Source organism: Sebastes umbrosus, chromosome 10 (genome assembly GCF_015220745.1).
Source record: "Sebastes umbrosus isolate fSebUmb1 chromosome 10, fSebUmb1.pri, whole genome shotgun sequence".
In the NCBI taxonomy this organism is placed as follows: domain Eukaryota; kingdom Metazoa; phylum Chordata; class Actinopteri; order Perciformes; family Sebastidae; genus Sebastes; species Sebastes umbrosus.
This window is the reverse complement of record NC_051278.1, coordinates 16,033,590-16,055,989: the sequence shown is the minus strand read 5'-3', so window position 1 is coordinate 16,055,989 and position 22,400 is coordinate 16,033,590. Positions and strand designations below refer to the sequence as shown.

At 42.1% G+C, this 22,400-nt stretch overlaps 1 protein-coding gene across 1 annotated transcript in view; it reads right to left on the bottom strand.

The window, feature by feature from the left end:
• tacc2 (transforming, acidic coiled-coil containing protein 2) overlaps positions 1-22,400 on the bottom strand; it is a 60,146-nt gene that overhangs the window by 7,153 nt on the left and 30,593 nt on the right. Inside the window, exons 8-17 of the mRNA XM_037782257.1 lie at positions 9,803-9,909; positions 8,054-9,467; positions 5,886-5,943; positions 5,568-5,775; positions 5,108-5,157; positions 4,901-5,010; positions 3,607-3,760; positions 3,085-3,231; positions 2,653-2,745; positions 1,769-1,828 (exon numbers count right to left, since the gene is read on the bottom strand). Of these exons, the coding sequence (XP_037638185.1) occupies positions 1,769-1,828; positions 2,653-2,745; positions 3,085-3,231; positions 3,607-3,760; positions 4,901-5,010; positions 5,108-5,157; positions 5,568-5,775; positions 5,886-5,943; positions 8,054-9,467; positions 9,803-9,909 (2,401 nt within the window). The remainder of the gene's footprint in view (positions 1-1,768; positions 1,829-2,652; positions 2,746-3,084; positions 3,232-3,606; positions 3,761-4,900; positions 5,011-5,107; positions 5,158-5,567; positions 5,776-5,885; positions 5,944-8,053; positions 9,468-9,802; positions 9,910-22,400) is intronic.

Sequence of the window (22,400 nt, the reverse complement as noted above, 5' to 3'; positions counted from 1 at the left end):
CCTGTCTTTTTCTCCAAACTGGGGGAGTGCTGACAACCATCCAACTATGATGGATAAGTACCTCATAGAGCCCCAATCTACGTCAAAACACCCCAACTATCCCTTTAAATGTCTGTTTTACAGAGACAATCCCCCGCCCCCAACAAACAAAAAAAATGCCGTTTATACACTGGAATACTGCTCTGCCCCAGGTTTGCTGTATGTTGATATGCTGTATGGACTAATAATTTGAGGAAACACAGACGGGGCTTAAAGATTGGGTAAAAATGCAGAAGCCACTTTTGGGAACAATTTTTAATTGATCAAACAAATTTGTAATGAATGAAATTACCACAAAGTAACTGCCACAAAACACTGCCTGAGTCTTGGGCCCCGGGGAAGTTGCCCGCTTTACCCTGTTGGTAACTCAGTCTTGCACAAAAAGCACCTTCATCACATAATCCTGGATCAAACGTCAAGTAAACTGCAAACATTTTAGTGTCTTGCTATAGGTGAAATCACATACTGTAGACTTGATGGAAAACTACTTAATGTGAACAAAAAAGGGACAACTGACAAATACTACGACAAACACAAAAACAACCCAGTAGTAGTATAAAGACTACAAGAGATATACTAGATATAACTACAGAAAACACAACTCGGACATATTTGCTCACAGAGACAAAGTACAGCTATTGTATGGTAAGCTAAAATGAAGGGAGACTTAAAAAAAAGTCTCCGACTTCTGGACTTTTGGGGTCTACAGGAGTTATTGGTAACACTTTATAACAAACATAATTTATAAATGGTAAGTTAATAGTTAATTAAACTAAGTTAATAGTTATTTTACTGTTTAACAAACAATGAAATGATAATTAATAAAGTTTTCTAATTATTAGTAATGCTATAATGTTTTGTTATTTCATCATTAGTTTGTGTAATATGAAATAATTAGTCTAAAAATCATATATTATATCATAGCTTATAAGAGACGATAACAATTACCTTCTGATTACATTAGAAAACTATTTCTTGACAGTTTGTTGTTGCACACGCATAACATTTTATATACTGTATTAAGTATTTGTTAATTATTACCAGATGACTTGTAAACCTTTAAGAAATCATTTGAAAATCATCTATAAACATTACGTAGATAGAAGGACCAGAAAACAGTTATTAATCATTACAAATATCTGCTCCATCAATCTTTCTATCTATGTAAGGTATATAGATGTTTTACAAACAATTTCATAAAGGTTTACAAATAATATCGTAATTATTAACAAATACTTATATATAGTATATAAAGTGTTAAAATAACAAATTATAGCATTACTAATAATTAAACACTATTAATTATCATTTCATTGTCTGTCAACAGTAAAATAACTATTAAATAATTTTAATTAACTATCAAATAAATGATGGTTATTATGAAGTGTTAACCAGTTAGAGTTTACAGTGCAGTCTGTAGGTATTCGAAAAGTTGTTTTGGCTCAGAACTCCAGATAACTATTTAGAGGGTAAAAGAATTAAAGCCCTATTATTTGCTGCATTGTCCAAAATTGGAGTTACTATGTATGAAAGGGCTGTTATTCCTACACTCTTAACCAGTGTAGATATGAACGCCTTCATTCACCTTCAGCACTTTAGTTACTTACAATCTAGCGTGCTGGTGCACTGAGCCAAAAACAACGAAAAGTGTGTTTATTACCAAATACTTTGACTGCACTGTCGTTGGATTAAGACGAGGACAGATCACAGGGGTATATGTTACTCTTACTTTGAGTAAGGGTGAACCGTTGATATTCCACCGCCGAGTGCTGGGTTTCTTGAGTCGAGACTGTAAAACGTGTGGGACAACAGCATGAGACGTGGAGGGAAAGAGGACTGGGAGGCGCCTATACCATGCTCCGACTCTTACGAGAGTTTTTCCACTGACCATAAAATGTAGATTCATCACTGATCACCAAGCAACGCAAAAAGTCTCACTATTCTTATACTGTACGCCCTCCAACCAGCCAAACTGAATACCGACACCTACCTGATGTACCTGTTTGTTAGTGCTGTTAGTCTGGGAAAAGGACCAAATCACAAAACAAGAATGTGACTGGGATTTGGGGGTGATGATAGCGAAGCATCAACAAATAAATACATCTGGAAGAGTTGTATCTATATATATAACTCCTCAGCTGCTGATACTATCTAGTCTGAGACATTCCCAGTCACATTCATGCTCATGTGTAAGCCTCTTATGAACAGGCAACATGCATGTTGCCCAACATGCATAATAAAGGCAAAGGGACTAAAAAAGGCACAGCACACTGTCTCTCCCTGAGGAGACGACCTGGAGGAACTCGCTGCTAGTCGGGGTGGGAGCTGGACGCGTTAAAGCCATGTTAAAGATTTCAGATGTGGGGATTGAAGAGGACTGCGGATGTTGCGGTACAGCCACCATGTTGATAACCATGAGTTCACAGTCACACTCAGAACGGTGTGTTTAGGGGAGTGAGGGAGGGGGGGGGGGGATAGGCAGGCTGAGACACACTCATGCTCGCACACTACAGCCACACACACACACCTGCTTTTCAACTCATTCTAGAGGTGCATCTTTCTTCCACACCCACACACACTTGCGTACAGCAGGTGCAGGACTCAGCGCAGTACCTGGGGGGTTACAGTGGAGAGGGAGGGGCACTGAGAGATGTTTTTGGCTACCTGCAGAGCCTCTATCCTCAGGGCAGCAAGCACCAGCTCCTCCTGGGCCGCACACATGTGGGGTTGGGGGGTGGGGGGTTGATGGATTTCGGGGGTAAAGGAAGGGGGGAGTTGCGGCCCAAGGATGAGAGAGCAAAGGGAAAACATATAGAAACTTGAGTTGAGCGCACACACTTGCTGCTGTTCACACACCATCAATCTATTTCACACAGTGAGCTAAAAACTGCAACTGAGGTAAGAGGAGGTGGAGAATGAGGAAATGAAAAGGCAGGATGTAGAAACACAATGGGGAATAACGTGAAAAACACACACAATCACATATCAGAGGCCACCAGAGGCGAGGCCTATAAGGTTCATCAAGAGGGTGGTCTTTCAACACACCTGTAGTTTTTGGGCGAATGCGGTGGGGTTGGTCTCGGCCAGGTCAGGCTCCAGGTACTGCAGGAGGTCGTCACACTCAGACAGCCTGTCTAACAGGGGCATGGCCAGGACTGGAGCGGGGGCCTCCACGGGGCCCTGGCTAGGGGGCTACAGGGGCACCGGGAGGATTAGGCAGAGGGCAGGGAGGAGGGCAGGGGTCAGCATGGCGAAGCAAAGCGCTGAGTGTTTGAGTGGCAGCATTGGGAAGCTGAGTCACCGAGTTCAAGCTGGGAAGCTAGTGTGGCGGACTGGCTATGTGTTATCAGTGACAAGGCTTTAATGAGATTCACTATGACTGATGGAGGGCCGAGTCACGGCCTACAATAAAGCATGTGCACTCTCCCCCTTTGTGACTAAACAATGACATGATGTAAATGTTACAAAATCAAAGCTCTCCTTATATGATGGTGACGACACACAGGAATGACAACATATTATGTGATAACTGCTCACTGAGTTTGAATATCTACAAAAGCGGCTCACCTGTTCATCCCTCTCTGTGCTCTGTGTTCGGCTGAGTGACTCGCTCTCTCTCTTCCTGCCCTTGTCCCCAGCGGAGCCCTCGGGACCGGGCCGGGAGCTCAGCGTTGGTGTCTTCATACCCGCTGTTATCTGGGCCTCCATCTCCTCAAAACTCCTGCTCAGAGTGAGGGAAAGAGGGGATAGAGGGAGGGAGGGAGAGAGAGGGACATGACATTTAATGTACTGTGTATGATGGATGAGAGTGTTAATGAAAAACGTCGCTGGAGCAGCTGAACTGCATGCATTATGCAATCCAAATAGTTCTGCTTTACAATTAGCAAACTAAATAGTATACTGTACTGTAAATTATGCTTCAGGGATATGGGGCTTCAAAGATTATAAAATAGCAGACTCTATACAGAATAATGCTGCACGCTGTTTTTTAGGTGTTCATATGTTTACTCCTACTTTGGCTGATCACGGTGATATGGGTTGGAGTCCTGGTTCAATAATGCGAAAATGTGAAATGAAAAGACTGTGGAATCGTTTGTTTAATATGTCACAATACAGGATCAATAAGAAGGTTTTTCTTTTGCAGTAAATAACATAATGCTCCATGGGCTATTTTTGAGGAAGCTGAATTGCAATATATGCATAGTAATAACTTATCACGCAGCATGAACACAATTAGAAGAAAGTTACTTGCTAGATTTGAAGAAAAATGGTTGAAAGATATATCATTACAATCAAAATTACAAACATATTTTCAAATCAGGCACAATTATGGCACTGAATCTTATGTTATGCAAACTTGTCAAGGAGTCAAAGGTCTTTAGTTGCGTTAGGAAAGTTAGGAAAAGTTGAAAATGAATCATATTTCCTTCTGTATTGTCCATACTATGATGAATTACGAAATTATATTTTCAATGAAATGTATGTTCAAAATCCAGAAATGTTTTGGTGTTCGGATGATGACAAAATGGAATGGCTATTTAATTTTAATGCTTATAAGTTGGCTACTTTTGTTTCTCAAGCTTGGAAAAAATTTCAGGATGGTCTATTTGTTTAGTATTACTTGTAATTTATATTGCTATTCTGGTTTCTGCCTTTGGCTTTTCTTTATTTTCTAAATAATGATATCTTGTAAGCCCGTTTGGTCTAGGCATATTATTTATGCGTGACACAATAATCATAAAATCAAATCAAACCAGTAAAGCACTAGAAATTGCACTAAAGAATACATATTATGTATGAAATACTGCGAAGTAACTACACATAGTACAGAAAAAAAAGCATGCAGTAGAGTGTGTTGTACCCTGTGCAGGGGGAGCTGGGCTCAGATCCATGTGCACGCGTATTCTTGGTTAAGTTGTCAGATACTGAGTCCAACTTCAGGTACAAAGACGGCTTCTTCAGAGACAGTGGCTACAAGACACACAAGAGAATAAGACACAATGTAACAGCATAAATAAAGAAAGCAGCAAACGTTTCATGAATTCTTTAAATAGCATCAAATACTCACAGGCGAAGCGGAGCCAAGCTTCTCCATGTACTCAATTTCATAGTCTTGCGCTGACACAGAAAGACAAAACTAAGTTTTAGAGGCAGAAGAAGAAATGGAAGGACGTTTTCTAGTCAGTGTTGAGATCTGGACTGATGGGATGAGAAGCTGAGGCAAGGGCTGTCTGGTCTGGTATTTCATCTATGACCCAGATGGGTTGAGCCACACTGCCTCTGGGAAGGGGTGGCTCCTCTGTAGGTCAGAGATCAGTAGAGAACTGGGCCAACAGGCCACAACTAAAAATCAATAACGTTGCTGGATGAATGAAAAGTAAAACATCTGGTTGCTGTAAATGACGGTTTATCCAAACATAAGCTTTGCCTGTCTGCGGTATGCTTTGATCTGTGTCGGCATTTATTTGGACGCAGGTGGCTGGAGGTACAAAGAGGGATCCAAGAGAGTCAGACAGCTAAAGCCTCACCTGGGGTCTCATGAGGAAGACTGTTCTCGTTAACGAAGGATGTGAGGTCGCTTGGCTGAGGGAAGTCCTGCTGGTCGGAGTTCAAATCCGCATCCATGTCGTGCAGTGCCGCCCACTTGTGACTGGTGGAGGAGGCCAGCTTCTCCTCGTCTGTGGCGTGGTCATCCTGCTGGTGGAGGGAGGGAGTTTCATCCACGGGCGTGGGATCCTGCAACGCAGAGGAGGCGGCGGTGACAGAGTCAAGAGGGAAGAGGCAGAAATGCAGGTAGACAACAGTGAGAGAGCCAAGTGTACAGATATGGAGAATTAGGTACGCACCTGGGAGGGGTCAGACAATGGGGATTTCTTTGGCGACCTCTTCACCCTGAAAGTATTACTGAGAAAAGGAAAGACGATCAGTCATCAAGATCTACAGTCACTCAGTGCCTTCAACTGTTTAATAGATCCAGCAGTCATCGTCTGACACCAAGTATTGTGTATTTGCTAAATATCTCAAAATTTGTGTGTAGCTATTTATAGGAAACTATTTGGGTACAACTGCTTTTGCATAAAATGACAACATGATTTTCAAAGAGCAGCATTACCATATGTGTAACAGGACCACTTACTGTAATCTATGTGTGGCTGAAATGAACAGAACAGTGAAATGTTTGTGACAAGGGTTGAATCTACAGTTAGTAACTGCACAGTAGTAGTCATAAATGAATGTTATGTTATCAATACTTTACTTTTCACACAAATAACACAGATCCTAGACAGGCATGTATTTGATAATGTAGCAGGTTAGTTTGGATATTGATGCAAACATAATGTATTACTGTAGATTAACTGTTAGTGGAAGGTTTTTTACTTTTGTTACCTCAGTTTTCAATTTATAGATCCCATAAAACGCAGATTCCCAGAGAGTTTCTAAAGGAATGGAGGTCCTTGGATAGCAATTTACAACAACTATCAGGATGCATCATCCGATTTTATCCTCTAAATTTAATGTAAAAGACATACAGTATGTGATAGATCTGAGCTGAACATTTCTGCACCTCGTCACTAAAAATGTTTTAGGCTCATGTTTCATGGTTGTGATTCTTAACTGAACTCATTAGGAATTAATATAAATGTGACAATAACCCCCCAAAACTATGTATATCTATAAAAGTATAATCATTATTAAATGGTTTTAGCCTTTTCAACAATAGCCAACAATGAACACAAGAGGGAGCACAAGCTCCTCCTTTGTTACACACTTGCAGATGGGACACAGTGGCATTGTGGTCGCACATCTATAACAAAGAAAGACATTATGTCAGCTTCAGTAGAAAAAAAGAAGTAATAGAACATTTTACCATAAAAACAGAATTTGTTCCAATATTTACACTTTTGTTTTGGAGAAAGTGCTGATAGAAAACTATTAGCATCTGTTCTAAATGTTGTAAAGAGTGACTGCTAAAGGCAGCAACACAACAAACTCAATAACTCATCTCCGTGTGTTAAGTTTATCATTCAACAGCACCTCAATGAACGCTGTTGAACTGACCTCTATTGGAAGAAAGTCTCAAGCCGTTTACGCTGCCGACCACACCCAACCTGTGCTATATTGCACTAAATCAGTGGTTTTCAAAGTGGGGTGACCTTGAGGATGTCTCCAGCAAAAAGGGGAATCATTTATTCTTACTTTAATTCCATCCATAACACAGTGACGGAATGTATGACTATTTTGGTTTCATACAGTTTCTGTAATAGAAACATCTAAAAGCATAAATCCTAGCAGATGGGGGACTCTAGCACATAATCTTATCAAATGGGGGTCCTATACGTGAAAAAGTTTGGGAACCACTGTACTAAATGGCTGCATAAGTGGAATTTCCAGCCTGTGTGTGTGTTTAGTGACTCTTTAAAATTATGTTTAAATGCTCTTTGTATGTTTTTACACCAGTTTCAGTAGAGATAATATACCAAGTTTGGCTATACTTATTGTACTACAATGTTTTTGAATTGGCGCTTTCATGGGCAGGATTGTATCTTATATAATACAGAAGTTGAAACAAAAGTGAAAACAGGTATGTCCTGTTAAAATGAGCTGGATTAAAAAAGTTTAAATGGAATTGTTTGATAGTGGGCACAAGGGATTGTGATGTTTCTGTTAATAGGAAGAAGGACAACAGGGCAGCATGCTGCTTTAAAAGGAGCCCCATGGAATTAAGACTACAAAAAGGATGGATGGATGGATGGATGGTTGTGTTGTCCCTGTACTTACAACAGACAACATAGAGAAGACACACCCCTGGACTTCCTGTGACATATGAGAATACACAGACACAGGTGACAGAGAGACAGACAGAGACATAATAGACAAGAGGACCACATACAAACACAGACTAACCTCACCGACAGAGACGCAGACATCCCTACACATTGACTACGATGTTCTGTAAGTGAGCGTGGACTCTCCTGTAAATGTACGGCCGTGTTGTATTAAACTGTGAACTTACGATTTGATAGGAGTTTTCTTCTTCTTGGCAGGTTTGTTCTGATTTTGGTCCTCCAGTTCCCCAATGTTGTCATTGTCATTTTCATTGTCATAGTCATTGGAAGACACTTCAAAGGAGGCAGAGGCCTTAGGAGGGGAGTTGGCCATCTTATTGGAGCATTTGAAAGGGTCTGCAGGCTCATCAAAGTTATTGGCGTCAAAGGAATAAGACGGCCTGGATAGTTTGGGGGAGTTGTCCATGCCTTTCTTGGGAGTAAACGGATTGAAGCTCGGATCATCCCACTTGTCAGGTTCAAACTTGTAGGAGACTGCAGGAGCCGGGATTTCGTCCTCGTTGCCATTGTGGGTTGCTGGAGGGTCGTTGTCCAGCGGCTGCGTCTGCGCTGGAGGGGCCTTCTTCAGCCCCAGCTTTGGTTTCCTCAGAGGCATCTTCGCACCGGGCTTCTTGCCCAATTTCTTGGGTGGGGGTGGAGAGGCCTGGTGTGGCGCCTCACTGCCCTCCTCAGAGTAGTCAAACTCCAGCCTTACGGACTGACGCTTGGGGAGGATGGGTTGCTCTTCAGGGTTGGTGATTGGCTCTTCACGAGGAGCTGGTGGGGGACACGGCTCCACAGCAGAGACAGGGGGACTCTCTGGACGGGTGGCAATGGGGGCACACACGGGACCTTTACGAGCTAGATCAGGGGAATTGGCAATTTTACTACCTCCAGTATTGAAAGGGTCGATGTTCTCAAAATTATCTGGATCCCATTTGTAAGTGGTACTAGGGGGGATTGGGGATTCGTCTCTGCCCGTTGGACTACCAGGGAGAGGGGTCTCCTCCTGGCACAAGGGTAAGGCAGGGATGACAAGGCTTTGCTCTTCGCTGGTATGATTGGTCTCCTCCGGCACAGGAGGAGGAGTCTCCACGCGGCTCTTCCTGGTCCTGCGGAGGGTTCCTCCGGGGCTCGGGGTCGCAGATCCTCCCTCAGCTTCCTCCTGAGGCTGGAGAGGGCTGGAAGTTCGAGGCTTTGCCCGCTTCTTTATCTCCGGGGTGCTGCTGGATGAGGCTGGTTTTGGACTCTCTGGGTTGGAGTTCTGTCTGAGAAGAGGCTTCTTCTTCACAGACCCAGAACGGACTTTCTTGGGCCTGTGGAGCGTCCCCGGGGCGCTCTCGGTGCCCACGCTGAAGGATTCAGAATGTTGACGGAAGTCTCCTGCTGTCGATCCTTCCAACAGACCGGCGCCGTCTAGTTCTCCTCCCTGGAAGCTGAGCGAACGGGTCAGAGTGTGACTTGGATCTCCAGTAACCTCAATGTTGTATTGGCCACTGGCTGCAATGGGCTTGTCCTCATCAAAAACAATGGACGGGGAACGGCATGGTGCGTCAGTTGAAGTCAATTCAGAGGCAGGATCACTGACTGAGGTGTCTGCTACTGCAAGAGACGGAGAGACGTAACGTAAAGAGCTGCTAAAACGGCATAAAATCAAAATGCAATAAGTCTCTCAGTTGGACAGAAAGTCATGAAAAATAACCACATGACAGAATTAGAGACTGAACCGATTGGTCAGCCATTCCTAGATATCCCAGAAGCCCCAGTTTTGTGCAATGGAGCTGCTTGTCTCAGCAAAGCCAGATGAGAAATACTGCTTTATTCCACTAGATGGTGCAACAAGACTTTCTTTCTTACACCTGCTTTTTAGGATGCTGTAACAGAGCATCAAACTGTATCAAAGCCACGCACATCATGGCATCATTTTCTTACTCTACCTTGGTCATTGGATGTTTGTTGCTGAGTTGGGGGATCTACAGGAGAAACAGCCTTCACTGGAGTTGTGGCTTCAGGGGTCTCAAACGCTCCATCAGAGTCTGAACTCCTATAAACAAAAGATGAGCATACGTCAGACTGATATCACTTGAACTGTATGTGACTGTATCAGGATCGTCGAAGTCATGTGAGGGTGAGCTAAAGACATCTTCAAGCCTATTATTCTTTAGTGCTTCAGGTAGTAGAGGGCAGCAAGGGCAATTTCCTGTAGTGGCCCCAGGCACATTTCTTTTATGGCTACAAATGAAAACGCTGAATCTGCAGTGAGGTGACAGATAATGACACATCTGAGACACAGGATTACCAACCTCAACACATACATGCAACAACCATACACACACAAGACCACATCAAGATCTCTATCACATATATGAAATAGATAGGGAGGGACTGAGGGGAACACTGAGGCAAAAACAGAGATTTCTGCATGACAATAAGCTGTAAATAAAAATCCCAGTGTTATAAGCAAAAGCCACATTTTGATTGGTTTTCCTCACACACATACACACACAAAACGAAGCTCACCAGACACCCTGACTAGAAAAGATCCATGCTCCGTTGATCAACGTATTATCTGACGGTAAGTGGCCTCCTGTCTCTCACCTCTGTCTGACCGGCTCCACGGCACCACTGATCATGCTGTCATGACGCGAGCCCCAGGAGAGACTCCGGAGGAGCCCCAGAGCCGGATCCGAGCCCGGGCTGTCCCCGTCTCCTGCCCCACCCAGCAGTGTGTCCCAGCCCCAGCGAGCCCACTGCAGTGGAGACAGAGCCTGCCACGTACTCACTGCCATGGCTGCCGGCAGGGCTGCACCTCTCCGCACTACGATGCTACTGCCTGACACACACAGGTAGACGACCACCGCCTCTTCCTAAGATGATGACTAAGACCACCAGATCTGACCTTTCTCTTCCTTCTCTAATTTTGTCTCTATAGTCTAATATCTCTTTGCTTCTACAATCTCAATCCTTTCACGTTGCTCTTCTTTGTCATCTGTAGCCACATCAGTCTGTCTCCAATCCTCCCCAGTAGGAGCTGATGCCTCCCAATCTAAATGAGACTGGCTGCAGAAGCCCACCGCCTGCATACTGTATATTCTGGTACTCTCTCTCTCTCTCTCTCTCTCTACTCTCCTCCCTCCCTCTACCCCTCTTCTCCTGATCCACGTTGCTGTATCCACACACACACACAAAAAGCAGTCCACTGCCCACCAGCCAAACCTGCTCTGATAAAGCTTGCTTATTACATATACCACCACTGCATCTGATATATATTTCCAGTCCCTTTATATCTACCTTAGTTTCCCTTTCTGCCTAAATCACTTAAGAAAATGAACAAATTTATGATCACTGCAAAGACACACCCAGAATGTGCGCTGCAAACCTCCTGGGTCATTATCACAGACACACTGAAACTGAAGAAACATATCTTTTGATAACGACTGATAACACATCACTGGGCAGTGAACAGTATAATGAAATGAGTCTTTTGCAATAATGAAAAATATAAAACTGTAATGAAAAATGCAATGGCTAGAGGAAACTGTGCCATTATGGGCTGCAACCATAACAATTGTTTTCATTGTCGTATAATCTGTCGATTATAGTTGTTTGTTTGGTCTATAAAATGGTGAAAAAGGTCGATCAATGTTTCCCAAAGCCCAAGATGACATCATCAAATGTCTTGTTTGGTCCACAACTCAAAGATATTCAGTTTACTGTCATAGAGGAGTAAAGAAACCAGAAAATATTCACATTTAAGAAGCTGGAATCAGAGAATTTTAGCTCTAATTGTGGACCCCATACCTCTTTCAGACACACACACAAATACAAGAGCATAGACGTGAAAAGAGACGAGGACCCCCATCAGTTAAATGACACTTCCATGTCAATACTCTATATTGATCTGGCTAATCTATAGGGATTCACCTCAAGGCATTCAGCATCCTATGGAGGTCCTTAACCATGGAAACATGGATCAAATGTAGTGTGAAAACATGGGGGGCCTGAAACACCATCTAGCCATCAATATGGCCGTTGCAACAAAAATCCAGAGCTGAGACATTGGCATGTATGGAGGCTGGCAATAAATTTATTTTGCTGTCTTGGGCAATATGTCCACTGTCCCCGGGGTCACATCACAGCAGCGATGGAGGTTCCTCTAAGCCAACAATATGGCAGGAGGAACATATTCTACTTGTGCTGCAATGTGCTTTATTGAAAAATTCATCAGGCTACACCAGCTATAAAATGGTATATGATGCCTGTTTATTAAATTTTGTATATATTAAATCCTCAGATCAAAAGCCTTAAAAACACCTCCATGGTGCAAAAACGAGACAGCACATGGCAAAGAGGGGAGCCAGAGCTGTAATCCCAGCGAGGGGCCAGTGTGTCCCAGCAGGATGAGACTAGTCTGCCTGGAGGTCCATCTGGATCGGTCACTGGGAACCAGGATCATAGTGTCAGATAGTCTGACAGGCAGCTCCAAGGATAGGACCCATATAATAAGCATACACCAAACAAATTCACCCATGAAGACCTACGAGAGATTTAGCTCTCTGGAGATTTTGTTTTGATGTGTGCCGTTAAAATTGGCACATAAAAGATGCTTCTTTAAGGACGGATGGAAAATAAAACTGAAAACAGGGAGATAATGTGGTAATTAGGGCTCATCTCATTGCTCCGTTTATGTCCTTTGCAGAGGACATTTTTCATGTGACTGCAAACACTGTGTTGCTATGGTAACAGGAGGTTGTTCCCGCCATATGTTCCACGTTGGAAGGAAGAAAAAAAAATGGCAGCGCACAGTCCAACACAAACACACACAGCCGAGGATTGCCGAACGAACGAGGTCCAGCGAAGTGTTACATGATGTAGAAAACACATAAAGGAACATTGCAGATTTATGAGGCAAGCAGCCGCTGCATCAGCATTACTCTGTTCACAGCACATGAACTGGTTTAACTGAAAAGCATCTTTTTTGTTTTATTCTACTCTTCTGATCCTTGCAGAATGTATAATATTGATTATTCAAATTTAAACAAATGGCATCTAATAGACATGAAAGCATACACTAAAGGAGGGCTGTAATTAAAGAAATGCATAAGGGAAATAAAAAATGAATCTGTGTTAATGCAGACAAAACATTGAAAGAGAAAAAGCAGTGTGTGGGTGAGCAGTCAGGGTTTGGGGGCGAATAGAAACAAAGGGAGCAGCAGTTAATAGCAGCCTCTCACAGGCTGAGATGACTGCCTGGAGATAGAAACTCTGCAGCACGAGAGAGACGCTGCGTTTCAGACAGACAGACGTGTCTCTGCTTCCAGCCAAATCCAACTCAACCCTGTCCAAACAGCTTTTACAGTGTTGTAGTCAGAGCCGTCGCCAGCCCCGGGGAAGAAAACTGGGCTACACCGACACGTAAACCCAACACCACCTGTCTGTCCTACATATACACATTCTTCCAAAAACATTGAAGATGCAAATGAACCTACTCTTTGCAAGAAAATGCTAAATTTTTCTGTCACAATTTAAGAGGGATGAAGAGGCAACTGTGATGAATTGAAAGCTGATGGAAAAAGAAAGAAGAAGAGGAAGAAGGGTGGGATGAATGGAGGCAGGCTGTTGGTCTCCAAGCAGCTGTGTGATTAGCCTCAATGGATTAACTGCCGCATGCTCCCTCCATCGTCTCTCAGCTGTCAAACACCTCCGAACACTCTCTGTCTGGACTCGACTATCATCCATCTCTTTCCATTCCACTCCTCCTTTACCTTTAATTCCCTCACCTCCTGCTCCATCTCTACAACTCATCATCCCTTTGTTATCTTCTCCTCATTTAGCGATCACTTCCATCTCAGCTGTTTACATATCAGGTTGATTTTTGATCTGCTGTAAAGAATCTACTACTGCCTGTCTGTCAGTCAGCAGCTTAGTCAGAGGTAGGTTTTCATCAGCATAAAAACGGGCTGTGTGGCAGTTATATACACTATAAATCTGTTACCAAATGTCAGTGACAAAACAATTACTTATGAATAAAACTGTATCATTTAAATTAGATTTGATCAGAAAATGTACCTGAACAGAACATGCCATAGGGAAGTCAATATTTTACAGCGTCTACTTTGATTGTATGTTAATAATGGTATATGTCTGTTTTGTTCTGTATTGTTAAAACAAGGAAGAGAGTAAAATTATATAATAATAAAATATGAAGTCAGGGCTGGGCAATATATCAATATTATATTGATATTGTGATATGAGATTAAATATCGTCTTTGATTTTGGATATCGTAATATCGTACTTAATCGTAATAAGTGATGGTTTTAAAGTATAGTGAATATATAGTGAAGTAATTTTCTGGATTTACCAGACTATTCTAGCTGTTCTATTATTTCCATTTACCCACTTACTCATTATATTGTCATTACTGATGATTATTTATCCAAAATCTTATTGTATAAATATTTTGCGGTATCGATATTGGGTCAAAGATATTGAATATAAGTTATATTACGAGTCTGTCCATCACTGTATACAGTCTCTAAGGTCTCAGCTATGAGGTATAAAGGAAGAGACCAACAGAGGGAGCTCCTGTGCTTTCATCCCCCTGATGAATGAGTGTCTGGATATAAAGTATTACATCATAGATCCTGAACACCACACTGTGAAAACACCACAACAACCTATTTTCAGTTTACAAGAGCCTCTCCAGTTTCTTCACAGACGTGATGTGGTGGGCAGGGAGCAACTTATAGAGGCTTTGTAATGGGAAAAGAGCACCAAGCAGCTCTTGCAAATCTTCTGCAAATGATTCTTCAACTTTAGGAAATTAAATGTTATGGAGAATCACTCTGCTGCACCTTCTGCAGGTCACATAAACAGAGCAGACGTCTCTCATCTCCATCCAGACTGAGTTCCCTTTATCCAAGAAATCCACTCAGTCTCAAAACAAAGAAGCCACTAAGGAAAAAAAGAGTGTCAGACTAAGATTATCTCTACGTGTAATACCTTATCGAGCCTAATCTGAAACTCTGACTGCAAGCAGATGGCACATTAAACAACAACAAGGCAGGTCTGTGAGTCAGAGCACCGGTGAGGAGGGGGTTAAATATCTCTCCATTTTGATGATGAGATCAGTTCATTCAGTAGTATCCCAACCCCCCATCAGTGCAGACACAAACTGCTTTAAGATATGCCTTTATATTGAAATTCCCATGGCACGTCTGTGTTACCAATTTCAGCCCAAGCGCACCTCCTTCCTAAAGAGCCTAGTAATGAAATTGTCAAATCATATTTTAGTTGCTTTTTGTGAGTGGACATAAATGTAACTGATTGTGTTAAATGGGCATATGTTATCATCTCATATTGTTTGTAGGCCCCTGAATTGAATCAAAATCATATCGTGGCAGATTTTGTGACAGCAGAAAATATTGTATCGTTGTCTAGAGAATCAATATAATATTGTGTAATATCGTGTTGAAACTTGCAATTTACACCCCTACAAACTGACCACTCATTTTAGATTTTTAGAATTAAATGAAAAGAAATAAAGAAATCCCATAAACATAATTTGGTCCATCACCTTCACCTGACTCTTCCAGATCAGAGCCCTGCAGTGCTTTGATGTGTGAATGCTTTATATACTGTAAGTGCTTTTGACAGCGTTACACAACTCATGGAGTGAACTCAGTAAAAGCCGTATTATTAATGGTTGGGATGGTGGACAAGGTGCATCTGTTCTGCACACCTGAAGGGAAAAAAAACTACTAATTCAACAATAAGAATCTGCACTTTGTGTCTGATATACTTAGAAAACTATTCACTCCTCTGAGGTCTGAATTTAGCAGAGTTTTGAGATGAAAAATGACTTATGTATTATGCTATGAATCATTCATTTCTACATTACACACACACACACCCATGCAGTCACTCCATTTCCCTCATCCCTCTCCTCTGTTTCCCCTGATCCCTCTTCCCCTGTGCAGCAGTGTGTCTGAGATATAAATAAAACAGAGCAAAGTGGAGCACTCTTGCTCCGTCTCTCTCCCTCTCTAACTCTCTCTCTCTCATCCACTGATAGTCCTGAGTTATCTTCTCCCACCCCCACACAGCGTGCTCTATTTCAACACCGTCACCAGCTCCTGCTCCCAGCGCGGCGGTCGCGTCCTCCTTCACACAGAACAAAACATCACCCCACACCAGCCTCCCGGCGGCTCCTACCTACTGTACTCATTGCCTAATTCTGGTTCCCACAGGTTCTCCTGAAGCACTATCATGTTTCATCCATCCATACAGTGCTGTAGTCGAGGCACGCTGATGCACAAGTGTCTGCACACGTGCTCGGATCCTCTCATCCTTATTTACATCACAAAAGCAAACAACAACAGTGATGATGACGTGCTCTGTTGTGGTGGCAGTGGATTTTACAGTGAGAAGGATTTATGGCAGTACGCATGGAGAGATGGAGTACGGAAAAACTGAGGGAGAACACAATGTCTCACAGGGATGTGTTCATCCTGCAACAATAAACAACACCAAACATGGCAACCATACCCATAATATAACTCACAGGTGATTGCATTCTGCATAACAAATCACCCTGCATCCACCAGTGGACATTTATGCTGCATGGAGGGCCAGTTTAAAGCCATGAATAAGTAAAAACAGACAAAGCAGAAGCAGTTGGAGCTTTCAAATTAGGGGATTTTCTTGATTTTGATCACTCTTCTGAACATCTCCAGGCAGATTACTGAGTAGGAATGCAGGCTAAGTCAAACTCACATGTGTTCTTGAGAGGGACAGGGGGTCTCTCCTTGCTCCATGGACTCGTTGGCTCCCATCCTCAGCTAGCTCTGCCCCCCCTGCCTGCTCCTGCTCTCCAACCACCCTCCACATCCACCTGCTGACCCCCCGACTCCCCCTCCAAAACTCCCTCTCCTTTCTGATCCTTACAGAGGAGGCAGGCAGCCTGAGTCAGAGGAGGTGAGCACCGGGCTGAGCTTACTGTGCTGCTGCTGCTGCAGTGCAGAGGATGAGTGAGTCCTGCTCGCATCAGGACCAAAGCAGTGGATGATTCACTTTATGCACATCAGCATCCCTATACGAGCGTCTGCTGCTGCTTCCTGAATATTCCTGTTTCTCATCTGGTTGTAAAACAATGCAACACCAGGAGGTATAAAAAAATTTCAAGAAGAGAATAATCCAAAATGAAATAGGATGAAATAATCCTGCTTTCTTGCCGTCTTGCATGAGTGTCTGAGGTGCTTCCTCTCTGTTTGGCTGCTGATATCGCTGAGCTGTGTTGCTGCCTCCTCCCCCCTCTCTCCTCCACTCTCTCCCCTGACTCCAGCCTCCTGTGCCTTTAAAAAGACAAGCAGCTTTTTCTCGTCCGCTACGGCGACTATGCAGGGGAGCCAAACAATAGCAGACCCCCAAAAACCCCCCACTGATTAACAGGCGCTTCCTCTTCCACTCTGTCGGTCCCCTTCTTCAACCGTATACCTCTCAACACTGCCTTTCTCCTGCCAGGATCCCCCTCTCTCACCCAGTGACTTGCACGGTGAAAACGTCATTTTTGTGCCTCCTTTTCACACAATGGAAGCTTCCAGCACTCAGCGTGGCCAACCAGAGTGATGCCCGAGGTAAACAATAGACTCTGAGAAACTATGTGTGTGTGTACCATTCAAGTCAGACCCTATTATATTCCCTTTCATTCAAGCCACTCCACCAGGAACTCTGTACCAGCACACATTAATAAAACAGGCATTATGAGACCACTTTTAAAATATTATATTACATGTTATAAGAAAAGTAACACAGACAACCCATTATCAGACTCAAAATGTTAAAGATATGCATCTATATTAATTATAGAAGGGACATATGCAATACATTACTAAATGAATATGGTCTGCCTGTTTAAATCCCTGGACGGCAGGCTGGGTTGGTAATCTAATTTACTGGCACTCTCATCAAACCTTGAATTGCATCAAAGACTGGAGAAGCAATAATGACATTCTGTCTAGTGGTGTCGCTCCAATTTCTCTTTTCTTTTAGACATCTGCGTGGGTGACAGACACAGACAATGTGTCCTGCGGGATGGCGATAATACGAGCGAGAACAGGTTCTGCAAAATTCCCATTGATGGGAAAGAGAGGCATTGGAAATATGAGAAGAATAAATCTATTGTACAATACATGGGAAAGTGAGAAAACGAGGTCTCGCTACAATAACAACTCCAGCCTGAAGCACTTGTAGTCGCACAAACTTGCTGTACGCAGGTTTCAGGTGTCGCACCTCTGTCTATGTGGACTAAAAAAGACTGAATCTCCAGTTCCACGTTGAACACAAAACCCAGCGTTCACGTCCAACCTAACTACATTTGAAAAGGGGAGTGTTTGCATGTAAACATGAAGTCCATTAACGGATGTTCACAAAGAATATCGATGTGATTCTAGTCTCGGGTGGTCGATGTTTCACGGCCCGAGGGGACAAGTAAAGACAATGCCCACTCACAACTCCCAACACGGACCCCCTGCTAAAGCCAAAATATTGATTGCTACTGCCATCCCTACCCCCCATACCAGTTCAAAGATGTATGTAGGACAGAAAAGCATGCATTTGTGAAATGCAAGTTCCTATTGTATCGAATGACTGACATTAACATGCTCTCTGTGTTGCTGCTTTAAGAGCCTGACCCCGCACTGCTATTTCAACTGATTAAAAAAGAAGAAATAAAAAATTCAACAAACTCGAGTACTGGAAGATATGGCTGTGGCAGGTTTATCTGAAAGATTCATAACAGCGCTCACGAGGAATCAGGGTCACTACGATCCACATATGTGTGTAGCCTGCAAAGGGGGGTTGAATGTAATAGTGTAGGCTTCAATAAGCAGACTGTGATGGGGCACAACAATTTGTGGTCGCATGGGCGCGGGTTGAAGATTTGTGGGAAGACTGGCAAAACCTTGTTTAGTTAAAGCATAGAAGTAGAAAAAATATAACCTCTACGTACCAGTGAAATGGGTTTTGGTTGTGTTTAAAAAAATCCAAAATATGTTAAGTCAGAATTAAATATGATATGATGAGGTCTTTTTAAAGAAGTGTTGAGGTTACTTGTATCATACAAAACTAGAATACCCAAGGAATCGATTGGTACCATGTCAGCTTGTCAGGAAGAACGCTAAATAACGCTCCAAAATTACGCTAAATTTTGGCAAGGAAAAACTGGCATGGCCATTTTCAAAGGGGTCCGTTGACCTCTGACCTCAGGATATTTGAATGAAAACTCTGATATGAACAGAGTGAAAACTGCATCTTATTAGATAAAACAGATGTTGACAATCTGCATAATTTGTAGCTGAAAAAAGGTAATAAATCGCAATATACAGTATCTTATCGCAATACTCAGCATATCGTAAATGTTTAAAAATCGCAATAAGATCATATTGTGACTTAAGTATCATGATAATGTCATATCATGGGTCCACTGGTGATTCCCACCCCTAACGGGTACAGTCTCAAAGATTGCCAGAGCCTCAAATTAAACAAGAAAAACAAATAATATGCCCCTTAGTTTGGCACTGCTAAACTGAAACATTATTCAACCCTAAGCAAGTAAAAATGCAACAAACCACAGAAAGGACCACAATACCAACACAGGAACAAAAGAGCAAATGAACGATACACTATGACAGCATAGCAGCTCTGCATGTGACATGCAGTTCAAATAGGTGTTTTGGGGGATCCTAGTTTTAGCTTTCTGTGACAGGACTCTGGTTGCCGATCTGCCCCTCTGATCCTCCTGCTGAACAGCTGCTGATCAGGCAGAGCAAGAGCCTGCAGCTCTGTTTCTCATATACCAAGACAAGGCTGCATTGCTCCCATAAACAATAACTCGTGGGATCAGTTTCCTGAGGCTGCGTCTACAAAACATCCACTCTCAGACTTCATCTGTCTGCATTTACAGTATATCTTCTTGCACCATAGTTTTGAGATTCTGTGGCATTCCTTCTCTTTGTATCATCAAAGTAAATGATAAAAGCAATCAGTGGCACTTCAATGAGAAACCTCAAAAAGAAAGGCTTAGCTGCCCATCGAGCCATTATCTCAATTGGCGACATGTATTGTGGGCATGTGGAGAAGTAAATGAGGAGGGTTAGCTGTTGTACAATGCAGTGCTTTATATCTGGCTTTCTCTACAGTCTCAAATAGAAAACAGAGATAAGAATTATAAATTAAGTAGACGGTTTTGGGGGTTTTCAGGGGAATCCAGAAAAACAAAAGAAAACAAGGCGCTCCTCACTTTAGCTGTCATGGCCTGTCTTCATCACAGGAAGAATGAGTACATAATGTGTAGGCGTCACTGACAGATTAATTATTAACTCAAAAAAGAAAGCCTGACTTGTGTTTTTTTATTTCACAGAAGGATGTAATTATTACTCATCCAACTTTCTCAATGAGTCATTCAGGAAAAAGCACATCAATTGTGTTTGTTTTGGGATGACTAACATTTCAATTATCACATGGTGAAGGAGGCCAATTTTCTATTGGAGGAGGCAGGTTCAAGGCCTTGTGCTGGCAAGCATTTGCCCAGCTGAAGTGCCCTTGAGGGTAATAGTATAATAACATGCCATATAATAAATGTGTAGCAGCTCCACAGAAGTTGCTTGATACATCATCACTTTATTACCCGTAAAGATTGTATGTTTTAGTTTTCTTTGCATTGCATATGGCTTTCATACTCAAACAAATGTATTACATTAAAAGATTAGTTTAGTGGTTCCCAACCTGGGCTCAAAGATCACAGATGGTGCACCAGGATGTGTCTGCTCTGAGGTTGTCAAAATTAGATTTGCTCATGTATAACTAAAATCATACACACTAATTTCTACAAACGTCTGTGTATAAAACTACTTAAAAAGATTTTTTTTGCTACTAAGTAGCAAAATCTAACAAAATATTCTGCTTCAACCATATTTGTTGGCATTTAGCCTTTCAAAAACATTTTCACTGTGGTCAAAAACCTTTTGCTCTTCCGTTTGACGCACACAAATTGAGCCCTGCAACTGTATTAACGGGGCGGCAATCTAACAGCACCATAAATGACATTTATTCAACACAATAACAAAAAAAAATCTATTTTGGCTCTAAAAATATTATAGAAATTTCATTAAGTTGTTACAAAGAAAAGATCATATTATGTATCTGCATTCACTTGGTGAATCCGTGAAGACATCATCCCTTTATTTATGTTGATGAAATGTTTATATTCAATAAAGAAAGTTGATTTAATAATTAAAAAAAACTAATTTAATACACTGAATCACTTAATTCAAATTGAGGATTTTATTCAGGGATTTGTAATTATTTTTAGGGTGAGGACGTCGGGGGTGCTTCAAGGAAAATAAGTTGGGAACCACTGCTTTATACAGTAGTACATGCACACATGTTGGCATAGTCCAGCTTCTGTGTCTGCAGGCAAAGAGGACAATCTGTGACATCCAATCAGAATACTCTCTCCATGTGTTGGTACTCCTCTCCTCTCTGTTGCTACCTAACAGTCCTCTCAGATATCATAAATAATATAACAACAATGCCAGCCTCGCCTTCTCAAAATTCAGGTCTTTTCTGAGAAGGGGAGGTGTTTAGTTTAGGAAGCCAAATAGAATCAACTCATAAGCAAACATGTATAATGCTACTCAGAAATCAATACATTGTCTTTTCCAAATCGACACTGATGCATACATGAGCAGCATTCAGACAGCAGAGTGCAGACACAGGCTGGCAACATTGGACTCTGTGATGGGAAAATACCCTCTGCTGGTTGTAAATGACAGTGCACTGTGAAAGTGGCTGAGTCACTCCCTCTTATAAAAGTAAGACTATGAAATAAATTGCAAAGCCAAGAATGATTGCAGAGGAATGTTAAGTGTTATCATTGGGGAAGCTGCTGATAGCAAAATAATGAGGAGCGTTTAAATGTAATCAGCATCGGTGTTATGAATGAAAATCATTGTGTTCTGTAGCCTGACTAGGGCGATGCACAAGCAGCTTGAATGGCAAGAAATCAGCCATAATATTTCATAAGTGGTTATTATAGAGCTTATTATGAAAAAGCGTGGTGTGTAAGTGCTCTGCTTTATCCTGTAATGTTTAAAAGATCCACATATAAACATTTCACCCCGATGCTTCTGCTATATCCACCATTAACAAGCCACAATTATACAGTATACATTTGAGTTTCCATGACCACTAAGTTCATACATTAGCGAAGCCTGTTTCCTGTGTGTTCATGCGGTAGACGTGCATGGCAATGCTAATCTGGAATTTTATGAGGTGGTAAGACGGGTTGCAGAAATAGCAGATGAGACAGTTGTTCTGGATTTCACTTAGAAAATATTAATAACGCGGTATGTGATGTATATGTATCGAGGTTATAATAGTTTTGAACTTTCAATTCGTTTTTAATTTACACTTTTCAATTTAATTTTGTTTAGCTTTAGTTTAGTCTAGTTTTAGTTTAGTTTCAGTTTTTAAGA